This window comes from Barbus barbus (genome assembly GCF_936440315.1).
Source record: "Barbus barbus genome assembly, chromosome: 28".
Classification (NCBI taxonomy): Eukaryota; Metazoa; Chordata; class Actinopteri; order Cypriniformes; family Cyprinidae; genus Barbus; species Barbus barbus.
In genome coordinates this window covers 13,779,717-13,798,755 of record NC_136756.1, presented here as the reverse complement: position 1 = coordinate 13,798,755, position 19,039 = coordinate 13,779,717, and the positions used below count along the sequence as shown (strand labels likewise).

The following is a 19,039-nucleotide window of genomic DNA, read 5'->3' as shown; positions in this document are numbered from 1 at the left end:
GTCTTTTCTGGCAAGGCAAAATTACAGCCTGAGAAATTTCGAGGAGCCTCGTAAAAGGAACCAATTAGTCAGGGTAATCTCAATATCAAAAGCCCAATCCCACATGCTGGAATCTCCACGGGTGGCTGATGAGAAACTCAAGAAGGCATCGGTGTAGAAGCGGAAGCACAAGTCCGTCTTGGGGAGGAGACGTCGGAAACATCTGTCACACTGTGGACAAATTTGCCAAAGCCTTCGGTGAGGCAAAGACTGGGATAAAAACGATATATAAAAATAATACGGTGCGAACTGAGAGGAATCTGGAAGCCGGTGTTTTGACACTCATCCGAGATCCTCGATGACAACACCTCAGCGCTCGCTCCGAGCAGGCAGCCCACACAACCCACGGCTTGTAGACAGCTGCTCTCTGCAGTGGCGGCTTTCCCGCTTGTCATTACTCCACTTAAAGTTCCATGTCAGGTGTGGAGAAGGAAGAATCTTGAAGAATTGCGTGGCGGAATATGGGAGTGTAGAATCTCTAAAGAGCCACAGATCTTTGCTGATGATTCTATTGTTTGTGGCACTGCTCAGTTTGAGTTTACTTGATGTGTATGGAAATTTGCACGCTTTTTAGGGCTTTCTGGGAAAGGGTACACAGAAGAGTGTCTGAAAAACACATTTGAGGATGGTGTCACAACAGATCTCGTACAGGGCCTGCCTTCCCAGAGAACTGGTAGATCAGCCGTTGTTTGGAGAGCATATGTTGAGTAGGTGACACGGAGGTCACAGAAACCAACAAAGAGCGGGAACACTGACACCTGTCCATCAGTGCTACTCATATGCTGTATAGAGTACTCATAATCCAAGAAGTTCCCATATACAGCCTGTGTCAATATCTATCTATCTATCTATCTATCTATCTATCTATCTATCTATCTATCTATCTATCTATCTATCTATCTATCTATCTATCTATCTATCTATCTATCTATCTATCTATCCCAAAGTTCAGCCAATATGGTTTTATATTTACTGACCTCCAGTAGTGAATCACTGGATTGAATCATGGGATGGCATAAAAAAGGCTTCCTGCTCACAATGGGAAATATGCTTGACCTTTACATTTATATTGTTCAGCTTTTGGATATAAAAACTTTTCCTGCCTTACTGTATATGGCCCTATCATTCAGAGAGAAATGCCTGAAACCTTGATTCTATGAAGAAAAAGAGAAACCGAAATATTAGCACAAGGCAACTTTATGTTCTCTGTCAATCCAGAGGTCAGATATCAGAGCGAGAGATGACAGTTTTATCAGGACGACAAATGGCAGCAGAGACTGGAGAGGAAGCTCACCCTGAAGAACAACAACCCTAAAATCTATGGTTTGGGAGCTGGATTGACCAGGCCCTGTTTGAATGAAATGGGGGTCACATAACTGACACCAGGTAATTTAACGGGCGATATAGTATTCATGGTGCAAACACCTAAAGCATAAGACTAATTGGTAAAAATAAAATATATTGCAGATTTATTATTGTATTTATTTATTTAATTCATTTTAAGCATAAACACTTCACAGAAATGCTTTGAAATTTCAAACAGGCAGCAAGGGAAACAGATTTGAACAACTTCACACTCCGTAGTCCGCACACACAGTGATTAGTGTTCTTGGAGCCCGAGGCAAAAAGGTTTATTTGCAGAACCACCAGCATTCAAAGTTAAAGGGGTCATTAAACATTTATTCCTTATTGACTGTGTTTAAAACATCTTTCATATAACTGTAAAAGGCATTTCAATTTCAGGGTGTTTTAAAAGAGTCATACAAACAGTAAAACATTGATGGGACTGCAAAGTTTGTGTGAAATGAGGCGAGAACAGCATCACACAACGCAGGTTTCCTATTCTAAAACCTTTATTTTCCATTATTTGAGCCTGTTTGTTGGGGACCACACTTGGTATCTTCACAGTCATAAGTTACTGAAGCCTTGAAATTTAACTTTTTTTTCAGGAAAATCAATCTAATATATTTTTATTCAATAATATTTGTAATTATTATTTAGAATTTTATCATAATGTTTTATTATAGTATGCAAAATGTATTTTATTATTTTATTTTATATTGATTTTTAATTAAATAATTTTTTTTTATTAATTTTAAATGTAAATTTTTTTTAGATATTACTTTTAATAGCTTTAGTTAACAAATGGTGGAATATTCAGGACATTTAATGGACAAAATGAGTGTCTTTTAGAAGTATTTTGTCTTTTAGAAGAACAATACCATATAAATGACCTCAAAGCTAACGGACATAGACTAAAGCCAGAAAAGTGTTATTCTGCAGCAGATACATTCAATAATGTGATGCTTAAAGTCTTGAAAACAGGAAAAGTCCAATGACACCTTCAATAAAACACTTGGTTACCTCTTGTGCCTCTTAAACCAATAACTTTTTTTTTTCACAGATTCACAGATTGCAGTTGGACATTCATGCAGACGTAGAAGCATGAAATGTAATAATAATACAAAAGTGCACAGTCTGTGATCACAGCAGGTATCGGAGTGGGGAGGCACGGATCCTCTCTTGGAGGTACAATTTATTCCTCTCCAACTTGAAAAGTGGCTTCAAAAGAGTGAGGAATTAACAGGGTGAGACGAAGTGTGTGAATGTGTGGGACTGGATGAAGGATGACTCAGAGACATCAAACATTTCTCCCCTATAGCTGCCCCTTCCAAAAAACACATGGCACAAAGGGCTTTATTCAAGCCACGAAACCACGGTATGTTTCAGAGGTCGGTCTTGCGCAAAAGTTCAAAGAGCAAAACTTCAGACAATGTTCCAAGTGGAGCCCACTGGAACATCTTATGCTCATTTTGGGATGAAAGCAACCAATGATCTCAGAGAATTTATGTGAGAATAAGCCCAACTCAGAATAAACGCCATATTTAATCTGAAGTGAACAAAACTGACAGAAAAAGATAGTCTGTTCAGTGTTGTATAGTTGGGTACTGGCATGTTTGATTATTCATCTGATGATACATCTGACAAATATGTTTAATCCACTGAAATTTGTAGAAAGATGTTTTCTATTGTTCTGCTCCAAAATCTAGCAAGATTACTACATAGTACATTTACCACATGTATTTAGCACATAAATGGCACAAAAGTCATTATAATAAGGACATTCTGTATTTCTTTGGGGTTTTTTTTCTTTCCAAGTTGGGGACATGTGAGTGAGAAAACATGGCAGATGCAGTCTGTACTGACAGCTAATTAAACTAGCTATGTTGCATGTACAAAATACGATGTATGGACAGTTACAATGCAATATACAATTATTCTGTTTAGTTTCTGGGCTGGACATATGACAATATATATATAACACTGACATAAGTGATCACCTGGATTTAGACCAACTTATTTTGCATTTACAAAATGCGTTCACAGGCAAATTTGCTTTATGTATTTCCCCAGCGTCGAAATCAGGCACATATATGGCTGCATGTCAATATCCATGGACCACTAGATATTTGGTAAGTTGTAAGGAACACTATATCGAGTCCAACAACCTTTAGTTTAAACTGATAATCGTTTGTTTTCACAGTTTCCCAATTAAATCCATTCATTCAGCAGGCTCTTTTGCCACTCACTTTTGCATACCCTCTATACTAAAATCACTTGCATGTTCAGTCCAATTGCTCAGTTTCTGCCAATGTTGACTGTTCCTAATCAGTCACGTTTGGTTCCATGGAGGTTAGGTTGATAGTTTACTAGGTTGTGGAATAAAGCTAATGTCTGTTGACTAACCGACTAACATCTGTAACTTCAAAAGCTGTTAAGTCTTGAGGTAAAAGCACTGGAATGCCAACTTGTTGTACAGGAATTGATATACAAAGTGGGTAAAGTCTGCAGAAATAAAACTCCAACTAAGCTTTATGTGTACTTGCCCTAACTGCAGTGCCGGGACCTTCACAGCCTTCTGGCAATCTCAAATTTTTCATTTGGCACAATTGCATACCCCCACCAACCTCTCCGCTCTATCAACTATAGGACGGGAGCAGTGATTGTTTATTTACTATTTACAGAGGAAAACCCCACTACTTCCTGCTCATTAATAATTGACATGTTTGAGTTGGATGAGGTACAAAGTCACACTCCCTCTCTGTCTTCTTCCTTCCAGGCTGTGTGTTTGTGTGCGAGGCCGCTGGGCAGACTAGGTGTTTGTGTTGTGTGTCAGAGCAGACAACAGACTGCGCTCTCCTCACGGCAGTCTCTCCTGCTTGAGCACTTTCTGTTTTGTCCCTGCTGAACTTCAGGTTATCAGTGGAAACACACTCAGTTATCTTATGCTACATTCTGTTGGAGAAATTTCCAACTTCTTACTCAGAAACTTAATTTTACAGATTGTTGGACTATATCCCTCATCCGACAACACTGAACAATTTCTCCTCCTGCGTTAAGGAATATCCTATTAAAACAGGGAATATAATATATGTATTCTTGGTTAAGGGTCTTACCTAGCAACACCAGAGGTAGAGGGGGTTTTGTGGACTGTATCCTGTGACTTAGTGACTTTTCCCAGCTGATACCAAATCCCCAAACCATTCAGCTCACTGTGGACAAAAACAGCTTGTTTCATTATCATGAACATTTATGTATGCATACACTATTGTCTGAAAGTCTTTTTTATATTATTTTTAAAGAAATTAATACTTTTATTCAGAAAGGACACATTAAATTGATCAAAAAGTGGCACTAAATACATTTCTAATGTAACAAAAGACTTTCAAATTAATTCATTGTTCTTTTGACCTTTTTATTCATCAAATAATCATGAAAAATGTATCTCAGTTTCCACAAGACTATAAAGAAGTACAACTGTTTTCTCTGGGTGGGCGATATACCTGCATGATTGGACTATTGCCTCTATAGCGGTTATGCTCACTTGACATTGCTGTGCTATCATTTGCACACATTTTTTAAGCATTGCGGATTAAAAACAAATGAATTTAAGCCACTGAGAAGTGAGAGAGAACTCATTTCACTATATGCGCGTGCTGTCTGAGGGACTGTTTCTGAGAGCCGTTAGCGAGGCATGTGCACATGGAGACAGTGCTCACTGAGTGTGGGAGTATTGAACTGTGTTATTTTTGCTGCTTTATAGGCCTTGAACGGTTAAATACATACACTTTATGTGTAAAAATGCCTGTTTTTGCAATAATCCCTGTAAACACAGTAATTTAGGTATTAAGTGAAAGGAAAGAGCTGAAAAAGAAAATGCGCAACAGTATATTAGCAGCTCTTAAAGTGACAGCAGTCTAAAATTCCTGCTGTCTGTCACTCATGTTAATCAAACAACAAAAAGGGAGAAGTCTTACTGCTCTTGACTAAATCACTTTTGTAACTTTAGTAAAGAGAAATATATATTTAATTTACACAGTGAAGATTTTTTAGGCATTTGCTTACTTTACACAATGCATGTAGCATTTCTTATTTCTTTGTTCTACTGTAGTTTTTTGTCCTATTGCTGGTAGCTGCTTATTCTTATTTAATCTTATTTTATGACTGTTTTTTTTTTTTTTTTAAATGTAGGCTATTTGTTTTTTTTGTGATATTTACACTGGTGACAAGAATCATGAAATTTATAATGTATCCACATTTTTGATATTTTAAAACCTTATTTAAAGCAAAAATAACTATACTGTGAAATATAAACACCATATTGTCAATAAAATACTATATAATGTTTGTAAGACATCTCAGGGGTGGCTTTAAACACTGTCAGAAGAGCAGCACCAGAAAAGCAGGCGCCCATAATGCCTGTAGCAGGCCGCAGGCACTGAGGTGCACTAGAGGAAACAGGAGCCGGTCAAAAAACACACACAGACCAGAACAACAATCCACTTCAGTTTAAAAACGACGATTCAGACAGCATAATAAGCATGGCTCCAGGATATTTACTTTGGTACTTCTTTAACCTCACGGGGAATAGTGACCAAACCATCTGCATCAAATGCACACAAATAATTCTCAAAAAAACATGTCATGCTTGTCATACCAAAGATATGATATCTTACCCTATAAATGTATAATTAGTGAGGCTGTGCTTTGATTTCCCCTGTATAACCACATCGCATACAGCCGTATCAGTGCTGTTCCTGGGGACAAACTTCACACACAGTCTCTCCTTCCTCAAAGCCTGCTCCTCTGAGAGAGAAAGAGATATAACAGTCATAACATACACAGCCCTAATTATGTCTTTCATTTATCAGCAGTCTAACTGCATTTAAACCAGAGCGCTTTTATTTGCCACAGTACCATATACTCATAACTAAAACCTACATTATGCATCAATTCCCCTACAAACATTGCCTGACCTATTTGTCCTTGGGAAGCCTTATAAATAATGACACAACAATATATGTATAAAAACTACCTATTTCCTAACAATTTATTCAGAGAGACAAGCTAAATATATGTGAGCATTAATATTTGAACACCACATAAATGCAACCTATGTGATGTTTTGAGGCTCAAGGCACATATAAGTATATGAAAGCCCATTATAATTGCATAAAAATGTCACTGGGTGCTAGAGGGGAATCTTCAGCATCAAATATGTGTGTAAGAAGGATATAAGGGACTTGACTGAGAGTGAAATGGCAATACAGTGGCTGAGGCATCTATTAAACATGGCTTTGCTACAATAAAGCGGCACATTAAAACCAGCGCCCAATGAGACTCAGTCTTCTTTTTAGTCATTCCTCCAGAACCCGCTACTAGACTCGGCCATATTACTCCTGAGCCCATCGCTTTCATTTTGAGGCCGAACCGGGGCGAGGGCCGTGTAAATGCAATAATAATGAAAATAATAAACATGCTGCCCTCACTCCCAATGCCAAAATAATATTGCGGCGTTCTCAAAGGCGCGGTGAGAGGAGAAGAGAGAAGACGAGAAGGGGAGAAATACATAGCACTCAAAAAGCACTAAAGCATCAAGGGAATGCATTTCATTAATATTAGATAACCACCATCCACTTCCGCTCTGCACAAATAAATACATAAATAAATAAGCACATCATAAAGGAAAGCTGGGTTCTGGCAGAGATAAACAATGACTCATCGTTCTCCTCCTACCTCCGGGGCAAAATGTTTATTTTACTCTCTCGCACTATCATAAATTAAGCTAAACCTGAGCCCATGAAACATTCACTTTCACAACCTCTGGAGAAGCGCTCCCTCAGGATGACTACAGAGAGGAGAGAGAGAAAAAGAGGATGAAAGCAAAAAAAGACGGGAACTGTGCTTACGGGAATCCATGGTGTCTTGGATCGGAGTGAAGCCCTCTGGCAAACAGTCCTTCAAGTCAATCAACTTCACGTCCACGACCACGTTGCATAATTGCTTCTGCCACAAAAAAAATTTGTGATATAATAATGATTATATGAGTTTAAACCAATGAGCCAGTTCAAGAAAGCCACTTCTAGAAGTGGGCGGCCTTCAATTATGCATGATCCGTACCTACAATGAAAAGGCCTCTGTAGTATTTCGCAGACGCACACACACAATTTTTTTTGAATCGCTGCCCTCTTTTAAGCATGCAAGCACCTGTGCGCTAGCCATCATCTTCAGACATGGCAGCCCAGTGCTCGGGCCAGTCGGTGGCAGGCCAAATTGCTTGTGCTTCAGAACAGGGAGTACTTGAAAACAATCAGGAGCTGTTTAGTTGACATTTTCAAGCATGACTTTTTCCCTCAGCCTACCCAGCCCGCACTCATTATGGTTCCATTTTTCGCTGTAATAAATAGCAATAATCCAGCAAAAGCCCTGAAAGAGTGCAGCTAGCGTGGCGTGACATGATGAGTCCGACATTCTGGATGCCGTCGCTACGGTTACCCGGCAGTTATTACCAATACAGACCATTTTTATTCATAGTTCTGACTTGAGGGTACGAATATGGATGAATGCTATTACTATGCATGAAGCCTGTTTTTTTTAACACTTTTTTTTTTTTTTTTTAATAAAAGACGCAGGAGAGATTTTTCCCATCAGGACCTGACAAAGGGCCATCTACCTCCAACCCTGAGTATGATAAATCACAAACTGTTTACTTCCCACCACATAATTCACTGGCTAATTCTGTAGAATCTGTTTTTGTCATAGACAATTACAGTGGGGGCCACTTTGACTGACAGACAAAATAGCCTTTGTTGATGGCGCTGCCATGTTTTATTAGCGTCAGGGACTTCAAAACAGTGCAGACACACATTTTAAGACTCCACGCTGGAGAGGTGGCAGAGGGGAATGATGTGCTACATACTAAAACTGCAGCTCTCATTGAACTTGATCAACAGGCAGAAGCGTGCTGGAAATGGCCAGGGTAAACCAGCCACAGCGGATTACAACGTCATCTTTGGATCTCATAGCCATTACAGGGCTTAGGAGGTGTAGTTTTACAGCTATGATAACAATAAAGCCCTGTGACAGACAAAAACATTTATTTTTATTTATTTTTTCTGGTCATGGGTCCATTTTGAGATTCTGGGCTATTTGCCAATATACTGTTGCGCTATTTTAATAATGCATTATGAAAAAAATTAAAGTACACTTTTAATTGTTTATATTATTGCATTTTATCTATGTGCACATGTAGATTTCAATTAAAATACATCTCTTTAATGAACAGATTTTTTTTTAGACCAAAGGTTAACATGAGGTTAATGATTTACCATGTGATAAGGGTCTTGAATGTTTAACTACACGTGTGTGATAGGATATAGAGTGCCCTTGAATGTGGCATGAAATATCATATTTATCATGACATTCGTTAGTTTACAAAATAGGGGTTTTCTAACATTTTGATGCTATAATATGATGATTTCTAAAATATAAAAAGCCAGCTATATCCATTAATAAAGGTGAAAGAAAACATTTATAAAGAAAATAGATGTTTTTTAAATAAAAACTTATTAAAAATATTCATTAATTAATCAGTAAAAGGCATTTTGTTGCATCAGCACATATAAAAGAAAAAAAGAAAAGCAGATGCACTGGTGAGATGTAACACTGAATAACAATGACCCACCCAAACAAGCCTATTTTCACCATCCTCACAAACCCTTCAAGCAGGCTAGACTCAATTATGAACACAAGGTCCATTTGTCCAAATAAATACATATTTTTTTTAGGAACTTTAATCCTAGACAGAGAGCAAGTATAGAATGTTTTCTAAAAATACATATGTTATTTGTTGCCTTCGCTTACACAGCAAACGGAGGACCAATAAAGGTAGGGTAGCTCAAGCTTTGCATTGTTCACGTTAAATGAAGACCGATAACCTGAGCAGCATGACTGGGCCACCTGTTTCGCTTTCAAGACAGATACCTGCACATAAAAAGGCGCTCAGCCAGACGAGAGGTAAATGTTCAAATAGTTTCAATTCACAGCGGAATCTTTTAAAATAGGTGCTTCCTTTAGCAGGAATATTGGATGGCTGTTTGATGTGTCATATTTCATAAGCGAGAATCTCCATAATCAAAAGTTTGACAATTTTTGGATGTTTTCTCCATCTTTGATGAATGGCTGGGAGGTATCCAAACTGTCTACAGGGACCAGGTTAATTGAGCCAAATGAAATCGTAAACTACTAACGCGCAGAGTTGCATTTATGAATAATCATAAACCAAATTCCTTCGGGAGAACTGGAGATCATCAACAGATTTTCAAATGCAAGCATGCTGGGACTTCATACATCAAGTGGAAGAAAAAAAAAAAAAAATCTCAAACCATTCTAAATTCAGAGTTGTATTTGCATTTGGTTTAAATACTTCACTTTAAAGGACGGAACATATTTTGAAGGAGTTTGTGATCAAAGATCTAAGCAGAACCCTAATGAGGGACGGACTGAAGCAAACGGGGTAAATACACCCTATGATGGCGTGTGAAGAAACTGGAGAAAAACTTGCAATGAGCATGATAAAACGTACACGTTTTCACTTACATTTTTGGAGGTGGCAGCTCGGGTGAAGCAAAGATGGCGTGTGACCTTGGATTTGAATATGCTGTCCTTCCACAGGTTGGCGTCGAAGCCATCTGTTGTTTGTGCAACCTACGTGAAAAGAAAAAAAATACACAGAGAGGAAAATGTGCATTGAGGTGAGATCCAGTTAATGTATGGACGGTGTGTGTGTTTCATTTTTTTACCCTGCTCTGTGCATACTTGGCTTAATTAAGGCTTGCTTGAGCTCTCACTCCATCTCATTAGAGCCCTACGCAAGTGGAGAAGAATCTTCAGCCTCCAAAAAGGGTAAAAATACCACCGACAACCCCATGGGACAACAAGGATGAGACAAGACCTCACAAAGAAGGCATTGAACAAGCAAAATGAGACTTCATTATGCTCTCTACAAGAGCAAGCAGTTGCCTTTCTGAAATAGTTAAAACAATTGTAGTGATGCAATCACTATTTAAAAATTTGCCACAGGATGTTAAATTACAAATGCAATGACAAGAAGTGGGATTCACACAATAGAAATCTCATTATCAAACACAATTTTTGTTATTTATATAATATAATATAATATATAATAATAATATGTGACCTTGGACCACAAAACCAGTCTTAAGTCGCTGGGGTATACTTGTAGCAATAGCCAAATCTACATCGTATGGGTCAAAATTATCGATTTTTCTTTTATGCCAAAAATCATTAGAATATTAACTAAAGATCATGTTCCATGGAGATAGTTTGTAAATTTCTTACCGTAAATATATTAAAACTTAATTTCTTAATATACATATAATAATATATATAATTAATTAATATAATATATATAATATATATATATATATATATATATATATATATATATAATTAATTAATATAATATATATAATAATATATAATACATAATATTTAATATAATATAATATAATTAAGTGATCTCTGTACACACTTCATTTAATTTAAAAATGCATATCATTGCCTTTATTTTTTGCTTCCTTAATATTCATATTAACAAAGTATAAATTACAAAATATCGAAACTTATATAACTAAATCAAATTTCTTAAAAAATGGTATGTGTATGATTATGATAACATTTAATTTATTTATTATGAAAAATCAAATGTATTATACAAGTTGTATTTTAATTAGAATTGAAGAAAGTGCAATTCTGCACTCTGTTTATCTCAATTCAACTTTAATTCATAAACCAAACTGGAATTAAAGGAATAGTTCACCAAAAAAATTAACATTTGCTGAAAATGTACTTACCTTCAGGCCATTCGGGATGTAGATGAGTTTGTTTCTTCACTGGAACAAATTTGGAGAAATTAAGCATTACACCACTTGCTTTGTTTTGGATTGGTTTTTACAAAGGCAGTAATGCTAAACTTCTCCAAATCTGTTCCGATGAAGAAACAAACTCGTCTACATCTTGGATGGCCTGAGGTGAGAATATTTTCAGCAAATTTTCATTTTTGGGTGAACTGTTCCTTTAAATTGACATTTTAAATTCAGTTTTGAATGGTGCACAACTCTGAAGTGATCTTTTGTGAGGTCTTGACAGGCATACATTAAACTTTCAGAAAAGACAGACAACCTGACAGGAAAGCGGACATCGAGGAAAACAGAGCGGTGGACAGAGACAGCAAGAGTGTGGTGGAGCTACAGCCTCAGCAGCCGTTGGCTAGGACGAAAGCTCTCAGGAGGAGTCTATACATCAACCACAATATCCTCCCCTCCTTCACCAGCTCCCTCCTCCCTTTACAAGACAACCCGTCCTGGCCACTTTTTCCAGGTCAGTGCCCCGCTCCTCTTGTCAGCGTAAACAAAGAGCCGGAGCTGTGAAGCCCAAAGTCAAACAGGGAGGAACCAGGCACCAAAGGAGTCTGTATGCCACCGCGCAACCAGGGCAGGCAACGCAGCCTGAATGTGGAAACAGTTGCTAAGCACTGGGACTAGTAAAGGGAGAAGTATGAAGAAAACTCTCCACACTTAATCAAGTGACACTTAAGTACTAAGTCTCCTGTGCCTTGTGGTTTGTTGGCTGCATCTGTTTTGAGATTGTTGATAAAGTTCAGAATTCTATCTAAAACTAACTACAATTTTTGTTTGTATTTAGCTGAGTAAAGGTTCTTAATAGCAACAAAGAAAGACTTTTTGTTTGCAAAAGCAAAGTGAAACTTCAAATAATCAAATTTGAAACATGACAATCAAAAAAACTTCCAAACGCTCTTAAAAACAAACAAATCTTTCAGCTTTTGTTTATATCTGCTTGTGTGAAGTTTGTTGTATTTGTTTGTGCAAATACAAAAAAACATTTCATCCTGCTGGTTAGACAAGTACTGTAAAAGAAAAACAATTGATAATCAGAGTTTGAAAGCCAAAGCTTTAAAGTCCTGATAAAACTAACTACTTAAAAAAATACACATTTGGTTACGTAAAGGTTGTTAATAAATAAACATCTTTGTTTTAACAAGCAAAGTGAAATAGTTCAAAGTCAAAATTTCAGGATTTGCTCAAACCAGCTACTGCAAAAACAAATAGCTATGAGTGTTTGATTATATTTGGCTGTGAAAAAAAGAGATAAGTACTGCTGAAAGCTGTTTATAATCAGAGTTCAAAATTTTCAAAAAAGTTCAAGACACTTGCAAAAACTAGCAGCTAAAAAAAACGAACATTATTTAATTTATTTTATATTTGGTTGCACACCATTTTAATAAACATGTCCTTTTGTGCAATCAAAGCGAGACATGGATTGACAGAAGCTGTTAAATATGTAAAGTTAATACTTGCTGAAACTAGCTACTAAAAGCTAGTTGAAAGATTCATTTTTATATTTAGTCATTTAAAGGTTGTTAATACGTTTGTTTACACAAACAAAGTGACACAGTGGACAGATTTGACTGTTAGAAGCTACCGATCAAAACTTTAGGACACTTACTAAAACTAGCTCTTAAAAACAGACAAATCTTTCAATTACATTTATATTTGGTTGTATAAAGGTTGTTAATAAATAAATGTGTTTGTTTGTGCAAACAAAGTGAAACAGTTGCATCCTGCTGCATGTGATGGAGGGAAAGGCCAAGCGGAACAGGGCCTCTGAGAACACGTTGGTACCATGTGGCGTACACCGGATCATCAGTGCCAGTGGGCAGAATCCCAGCAACGTGCCAACCCACAGACAACCCGCCGGAGACGGCAACAGTTGGGGACTGACGGGTGGGGCGGGAAGTGAGAGAGAGAGAAGAAAGAAAACGGAGGGAGAGGAGGAAAGCAGAGAGGAAGAACTCTAGCTGCCCGTAAGCTTAACGCAGAGTTGTTTTATACAGTGTTTGCTTTGTGCTTTGTTTTATTCACAAATCTTCCCCTCTCTCTTTCCGCCCTGGTTCTTTTCTCAGTGTTTTTGAGGCACACCCACATACACAACAGATACACACACACACACACAGAAAATGTTCCTAGAGGCCATTGATACTGTTGTCCTAGTTTCCCCTCTCAGCGCTCTGGGATTGCTGAGAGTTGCAGAAGCGCAGCCACCCTTGTGTCAGTGCCATCTGAGTCCTAAACAAACACAGGGCACTGGTGCCAAGCTCTGTTGGAGGCCTCATTTGAAAGAGTTGTTAAAATCTATCCTCAGGGTAGGCCGAAGGATTCACGGCTTTTAGCCGGCCAGAGGAAGAGCAAAAATAAAACCAAACCTTATCAATAAATTATGTTACTGCCTTTTGGGAAGGAAAGAAATTAAAAACATAATTTACTTTTTAAATGGTCAATTTTGAGTAAAACTGCAATTTTACAATGCATAACAAGTCTCTAGCAAGTTGGAAACTGAAGCCAAATGCAAATTTATTTCTACAACATGAACAGATATTAACTACAATAAAACAAGAACTTTCCAATCAATAGCTCAACACAGAACAATGCCTGCATCCCAATGTGCACACTATAAATGCTAAATTCTATGTGATCCTAGTCATTTTCAATACTATTTAGGGCAGATAGGGTGGATAGTATGCACATTGGGACGCAGGGAATGTCTGATATAGGACAAGTGTAACTTGATGGCTTGAATGCACTGAAGCTAAAGGGCAAACAAACTAGAAGGCAAGAGAAACAAATGAGAGCCAATCACAGAACACAACTAATCTACAACTAGATTTAACCGGTTAAATGAACCAATGACAATTCAGTCCACGCCAGAACACAAAAGAAGAGGTGTGAACACATAACCAAGCTTCAAAATAAAAGACATGACATGAGTTTGTGTACTAACCCTAAAAATGTAAAAATCACTGTAGGGAATTTTAAATGTCATGATGGTAAAATGTTATGATAAAAAAATTACATTACAATTAACAAGAAAATAAATGAAATTTATTGCAAAATTATTATAAATGAAAATTGTGAATTACCTTGTGGTTTGTAGATAAAAACAGTAAAATTGTATCTTTCCTTATATTTTTTGTTATGATTTACTGTAAAAAAATATTTGTAATTTTTATTTAAAAATGCAACTTAACGTTTTTTTTAATACATTTAATAGACAATAAATTTTGTTTAGTATGCAGTACAAAAATATAAATTACCATTTAATGTATACTAAAGATTTATATTACTTTCAAAAAAATCATGTAACATTACAACACTTTTAAAATTATTTTAAAATAATTAAAATTAAAATTTAATTAAGTTTTAGATTACATTTTATGTTATTTTTATCACATTTTTTTGTGTAAATGAAACTGGAAACTAATGACTCCCTATTATATTCTTATTTATAGATTTACGGTTCCAAATCACCCACATATTTGGCAATTGCAAACTCACAATATAGTAGCCTGCTGGAGGTTCTTTCTTGGATGCCAGCACACCAATATCCGTAATGGCTTCAGGCTGCAGCTCTGCTTTACCACCAGATATGTTCTGAAGATCTGCCATGCTTGCTGTGTGAAACAAATAAAAGTTACATTTACACATACAATTACAATAGTTACAATAGTTTATTTTTTATAGTAAAATGAAACAACTCACACATCTACACACTAACACAGTACTGGGGATAAATAAAGACTAAAATACAGAAAGTAAATGCAAAACACTTTGAGCTGTTGACAAGGTGTAAATTTATTATCACCAGAGTATCCATAAAGACTTGAGCATCTAATTTTATTTTCATATTAAAACAATATATAACTATATTAAGACTCCTATTGTGTTTCCAAGCTTTTGCTTTTTTGCTTGACGTAACTAGCTGGCAATCAGAGCACAGCTTCTCAAGTACATTATTAAAAAATAGGTTTGGCAGACAAAGACACAAGAACACAGACCCACACACATATGCACAGGTGGAATAAAAGACAGAGTGAGAGATAGAAAGATATAAATATTATTTTGATATATTTATATATCAAAATAAACTCTCTCATAAAGGCTTTTCAGTCTTAGACTGAACTCTCAGTGTCGGTAAACTGAATGATAGTCATTGTGCTAATAGCCGAGCGTATGAGCCTCCTAAAGCCAGAGAAACAGTCTCGTTTGTACACTAAATAAGCTGCACAGACACAGACAATAATACTGCTGAGGGCCCAATTAGCAGGGTAATTAATTACTGCAAACCTTTTTTCCCCTGTAATGAGCTTCAGATATATGGAGTGGGCTGACATTATGTTCTGAACTGTTTCAGATGAAATGGTTTTAGTGGCGGTTGTATATAAAAATGAGCGATCTTCATTCTCGCATTAAAGAGTGGGAGTAAACTTTTCACTGCGTAAATGCCACCAGCAAATCTCTGGATATGAAGTAGCACTTGCAATAGTTATGGCCTCTTCTCTATTTAGTGTTGTCGTGCACATCTATAGTGACGTTAACGCATTAAAGAATGTTGTTCAAAATAATTTCTGTTAGATATGCAAAAGCATTACATTTACATTTACATTTATTCATTTAGCTGACGCTTTTATCCAAAGCGACTTACAATTGCTATATATGTCAGAGGTCGCACGCCTCTGGAGCAACTAGGGGTTAAGTGTCTTGCTCAGGGACACATTGGTGTCTCACAGTGGATTCGAACCCGGGTCTCTCACACCAAAGCCATGTGTCTTATCTACTGCGCCATCACCACCCCATTAGGATAGGCATTAGGATATTCATCTAAAAAGCTTAATGCATTATGGTGGGAATTTACTAAAATAAATTGTGCAAAAGAATGGTTATAAATGTTATTTATTTGCACTTGCTGTCTGTGTTGTTTCAGAGCATGGTTCACTAAAGGAATTACGCAAATCAGGTAAATATGCAAATGCATTCACTAAATTAAAATAAAGACACCTGAAACAGCTGTTTAAAATGGCAAAAATATGCTTGTCTACATTGCACTATAATTTGCTAATTTACATAGAAAGGATGCATCTTTGCCCTGAAAAGAATAGATGTAATTTAAATGCTTTTTAAAGGGATAGTGAATGAATATTCTATCATCATTTATTCACTCTCATGTCTTCTGTGCAACACAAAAGAAGATAATATGAAAAACAACTTCACACAATGAAAGTCAATGGGGTCCAATTTTGTCTGGACCTCATTTAATTTTAAAACATATTCTTTTGTATTCCACAGAAGAAAGAAAGTCATTGAGGGTTGGAACAACATTAAGGTGAATAAATATTTACAGAATTTTCATTTTATGGTAAACTATTTTTTTAAGTGCTATATCAGTACATTTAAAGGAACACTCCACTTTTTTTTCCTAAAAGTTAAACAGTTGAGTTTTACTGTTTTCGAATCCATTCAGCCGATCTCCTGGTCTGGCGGTAGCACTTTTAGCATAGTATTACGGTAATATTAGGCTGCGAAATATTACGGAGCGCATGAAAGTAGTTCCCAGCTATATCTAGCTGGGGTCTACTTACAGGCACTGCGTAATATCATTGCGCCTGCTGCACCCATGGTACGGCAGAAAAGTTCCTTGATTATTACACCGGAATGAGAGTATAGTTCCTAGCCATATCAGCATAGAAAATCGCAACTTTTAATTTTCCATCAGTCTTAGTACACGATGTAACTACAGAAGAGTTAAGTTTTAAATAGGAAAAATATCGCAACTCTTTGGTCATTTTTGAGCGAGATGCTAACGGTCTAATCAGATTCAATGATCTATGCTAAGCTACGCTAAAAGTGCTACCGCCAGACCCGGAGATCGGCTGAATGGATTCGAAAACGGTAAAACTCAACTGTTTTCCTCTTGGGGAGTTGGAAAATGAGCCTATTTTCAAAAAAAGTGGAGTGTTCTTTTAACATCTGGTTAAACTGGTAGTTTGTTTGTAATATATTGTTTTTGTGTTAAAATTCTGAACACCAAAACATGCCTAGCTCACCTCTAAGACAAAGAACTAAACAGATAAATGTTGTGGTACACCTTTAAGGCTTTGAATGATAATAGGCCTATGTTAAAACCCAGTGGACCCAACACAAATGACCGGAGATGGAGTAGCAATACAAACATAATTAGGCTCCACCAAGTGAAGTCTCTCTAAACAACAAGCCATGGCGATCAGATATTTTCTAGGAAATCTAGATCAATCGCTGTCTATTTTCGTCCCGAGATGCTTCAGCCTAATGTGTATGCATGGATCACCAAGGATAAGTGACTAGCCTATGTGGAGGGTCCTTTGCCCTTTTATTAAATTACGTTTAAAGCAACCTACTGGAGTAAATGACACAGTTATTGCATTCAATCTAAATGTTTACGGAATTTATTGCAATTATGGTTATTAAATCTACAGGATTTACTGAGGCAGTGGAGGGTCTGTGTATAAAAAGTCAGTTGGAGGGACTTATTAAGGAGAACCGAGGATGGCAAATTAGCTTATGGAGGGAGAATGATTTCTTTCTTGTGTTAATTTGTACACTAATCAATGCAGCCTTTTCCTAACTGCGCTGGGCTATTTGATTGTAAAGCAACTTTATTTGAAAAATGGAGGCCAGGCTGTCCAGACTGGGGGCGACTTTCTGTGGCACTAATGATGCCCACTCATCTTATAGTGTCTTTATGTTAAAGATGAAAGAGGATAGAGCAGATCAAGCTTGCATTGCAACAGATGAAGGAGAACTAGTAAAAGCAACATACCACATGTTTGAGGACACCATCAAACCATGAAAATACTCAAGAGTGAATGAACAATGATCATTGTCAATTCTACCTACTTATGAACATAACATTTAGGCCTACATAAATGATTAACACAGGATAAATAACAATGACTAATAAATACTATTTACCAGACAGTAGCTACTGTTATTAAAGCATTAAGCTCTGTTATTTGCATACAAAAGGTACTTTTGATGTACAGAGTTGCAGCTATGTGTGAAAGTGACTGTTTTGATTTAATGTGAACATTTATGGCTAGTGTAAATAGTATGACCTGTTTAATTACAGTTTTTCTATAACTGTCTTTAAAAGTATTTGTTCTGTTTATACGCCTTCAAATGATTTAAATCAATACGAGTCAGCCTTTTTTTTTTTTTTACAAAGTTATGAACATTTTAAAAATAAGTCCAGTTGGTTAAACGATAATTGGAATCAGCGTTTCACGGTCATAACGCACAAGCGTCACTTATTAGCGTCTTTCTTTATCCGCGCGCGATTTACGCGAAAATAAGTCGAAATATATATCATCACAGCAGATCAAACTAAAGGATTAAACTATGTTCGTTAGTCGTGTTTGCTTACCTGAGGGAACCAAACAGCACAGATTGCGTACGCTAATATCACTACTGAGATAACATACCTCTTTACACCGTCCTTTTCACTTCCGCAAGTATTATCTATGTGACAAATGATTGACTAGGAATGTTGAGGTAAGGACCAAGAGTGACACCTGTTGTATACTTCTTACCTAAAAGGAGAAGCAGATCTTTAACATTCCATCCTGAGATGGAAAACGTAAAAAACAACAACAACAACAAAAACTTTATAATAATAATAAAATACAAATAAATAAATAAAGTAGGCTATTGCTACATTATTATTTGTCCAGTAGGCTATTTATGCAAAT

At 36.6% G+C, this 19,039-nt stretch overlaps 1 protein-coding gene across 2 annotated transcripts in view; it reads right to left on the bottom strand.

Moving 5' to 3' along the window:
* Nucleotides 1–18,799, bottom strand: part of mvb12bb (multivesicular body subunit 12Bb) — a 51,451-nt gene extending 32,652 nt beyond the window's left edge. Inside the window, exons 1-6 of one of the 2 annotated variants that reach the window (XM_079382164.1) lie at nt 18,773–18,799; nt 14,814–14,929; nt 9,979–10,086; nt 7,290–7,386; nt 6,057–6,186; nt 4,497–4,592 (exon numbers count right to left, since the gene is read on the bottom strand). In XM_079382164.1, the coding sequence (XP_079238290.1) occupies nt 4,497–4,592; nt 6,057–6,186; nt 7,290–7,386; nt 9,979–10,086; nt 14,814–14,924 (542 nt within the window). In that variant the 5' untranslated portion in view covers nt 14,925–14,929; nt 18,773–18,799. The other variant, XM_079382163.1, reaches the window with a different exon arrangement.
* Nucleotides 18,800–19,039: the final 240 nt, after the last annotated feature.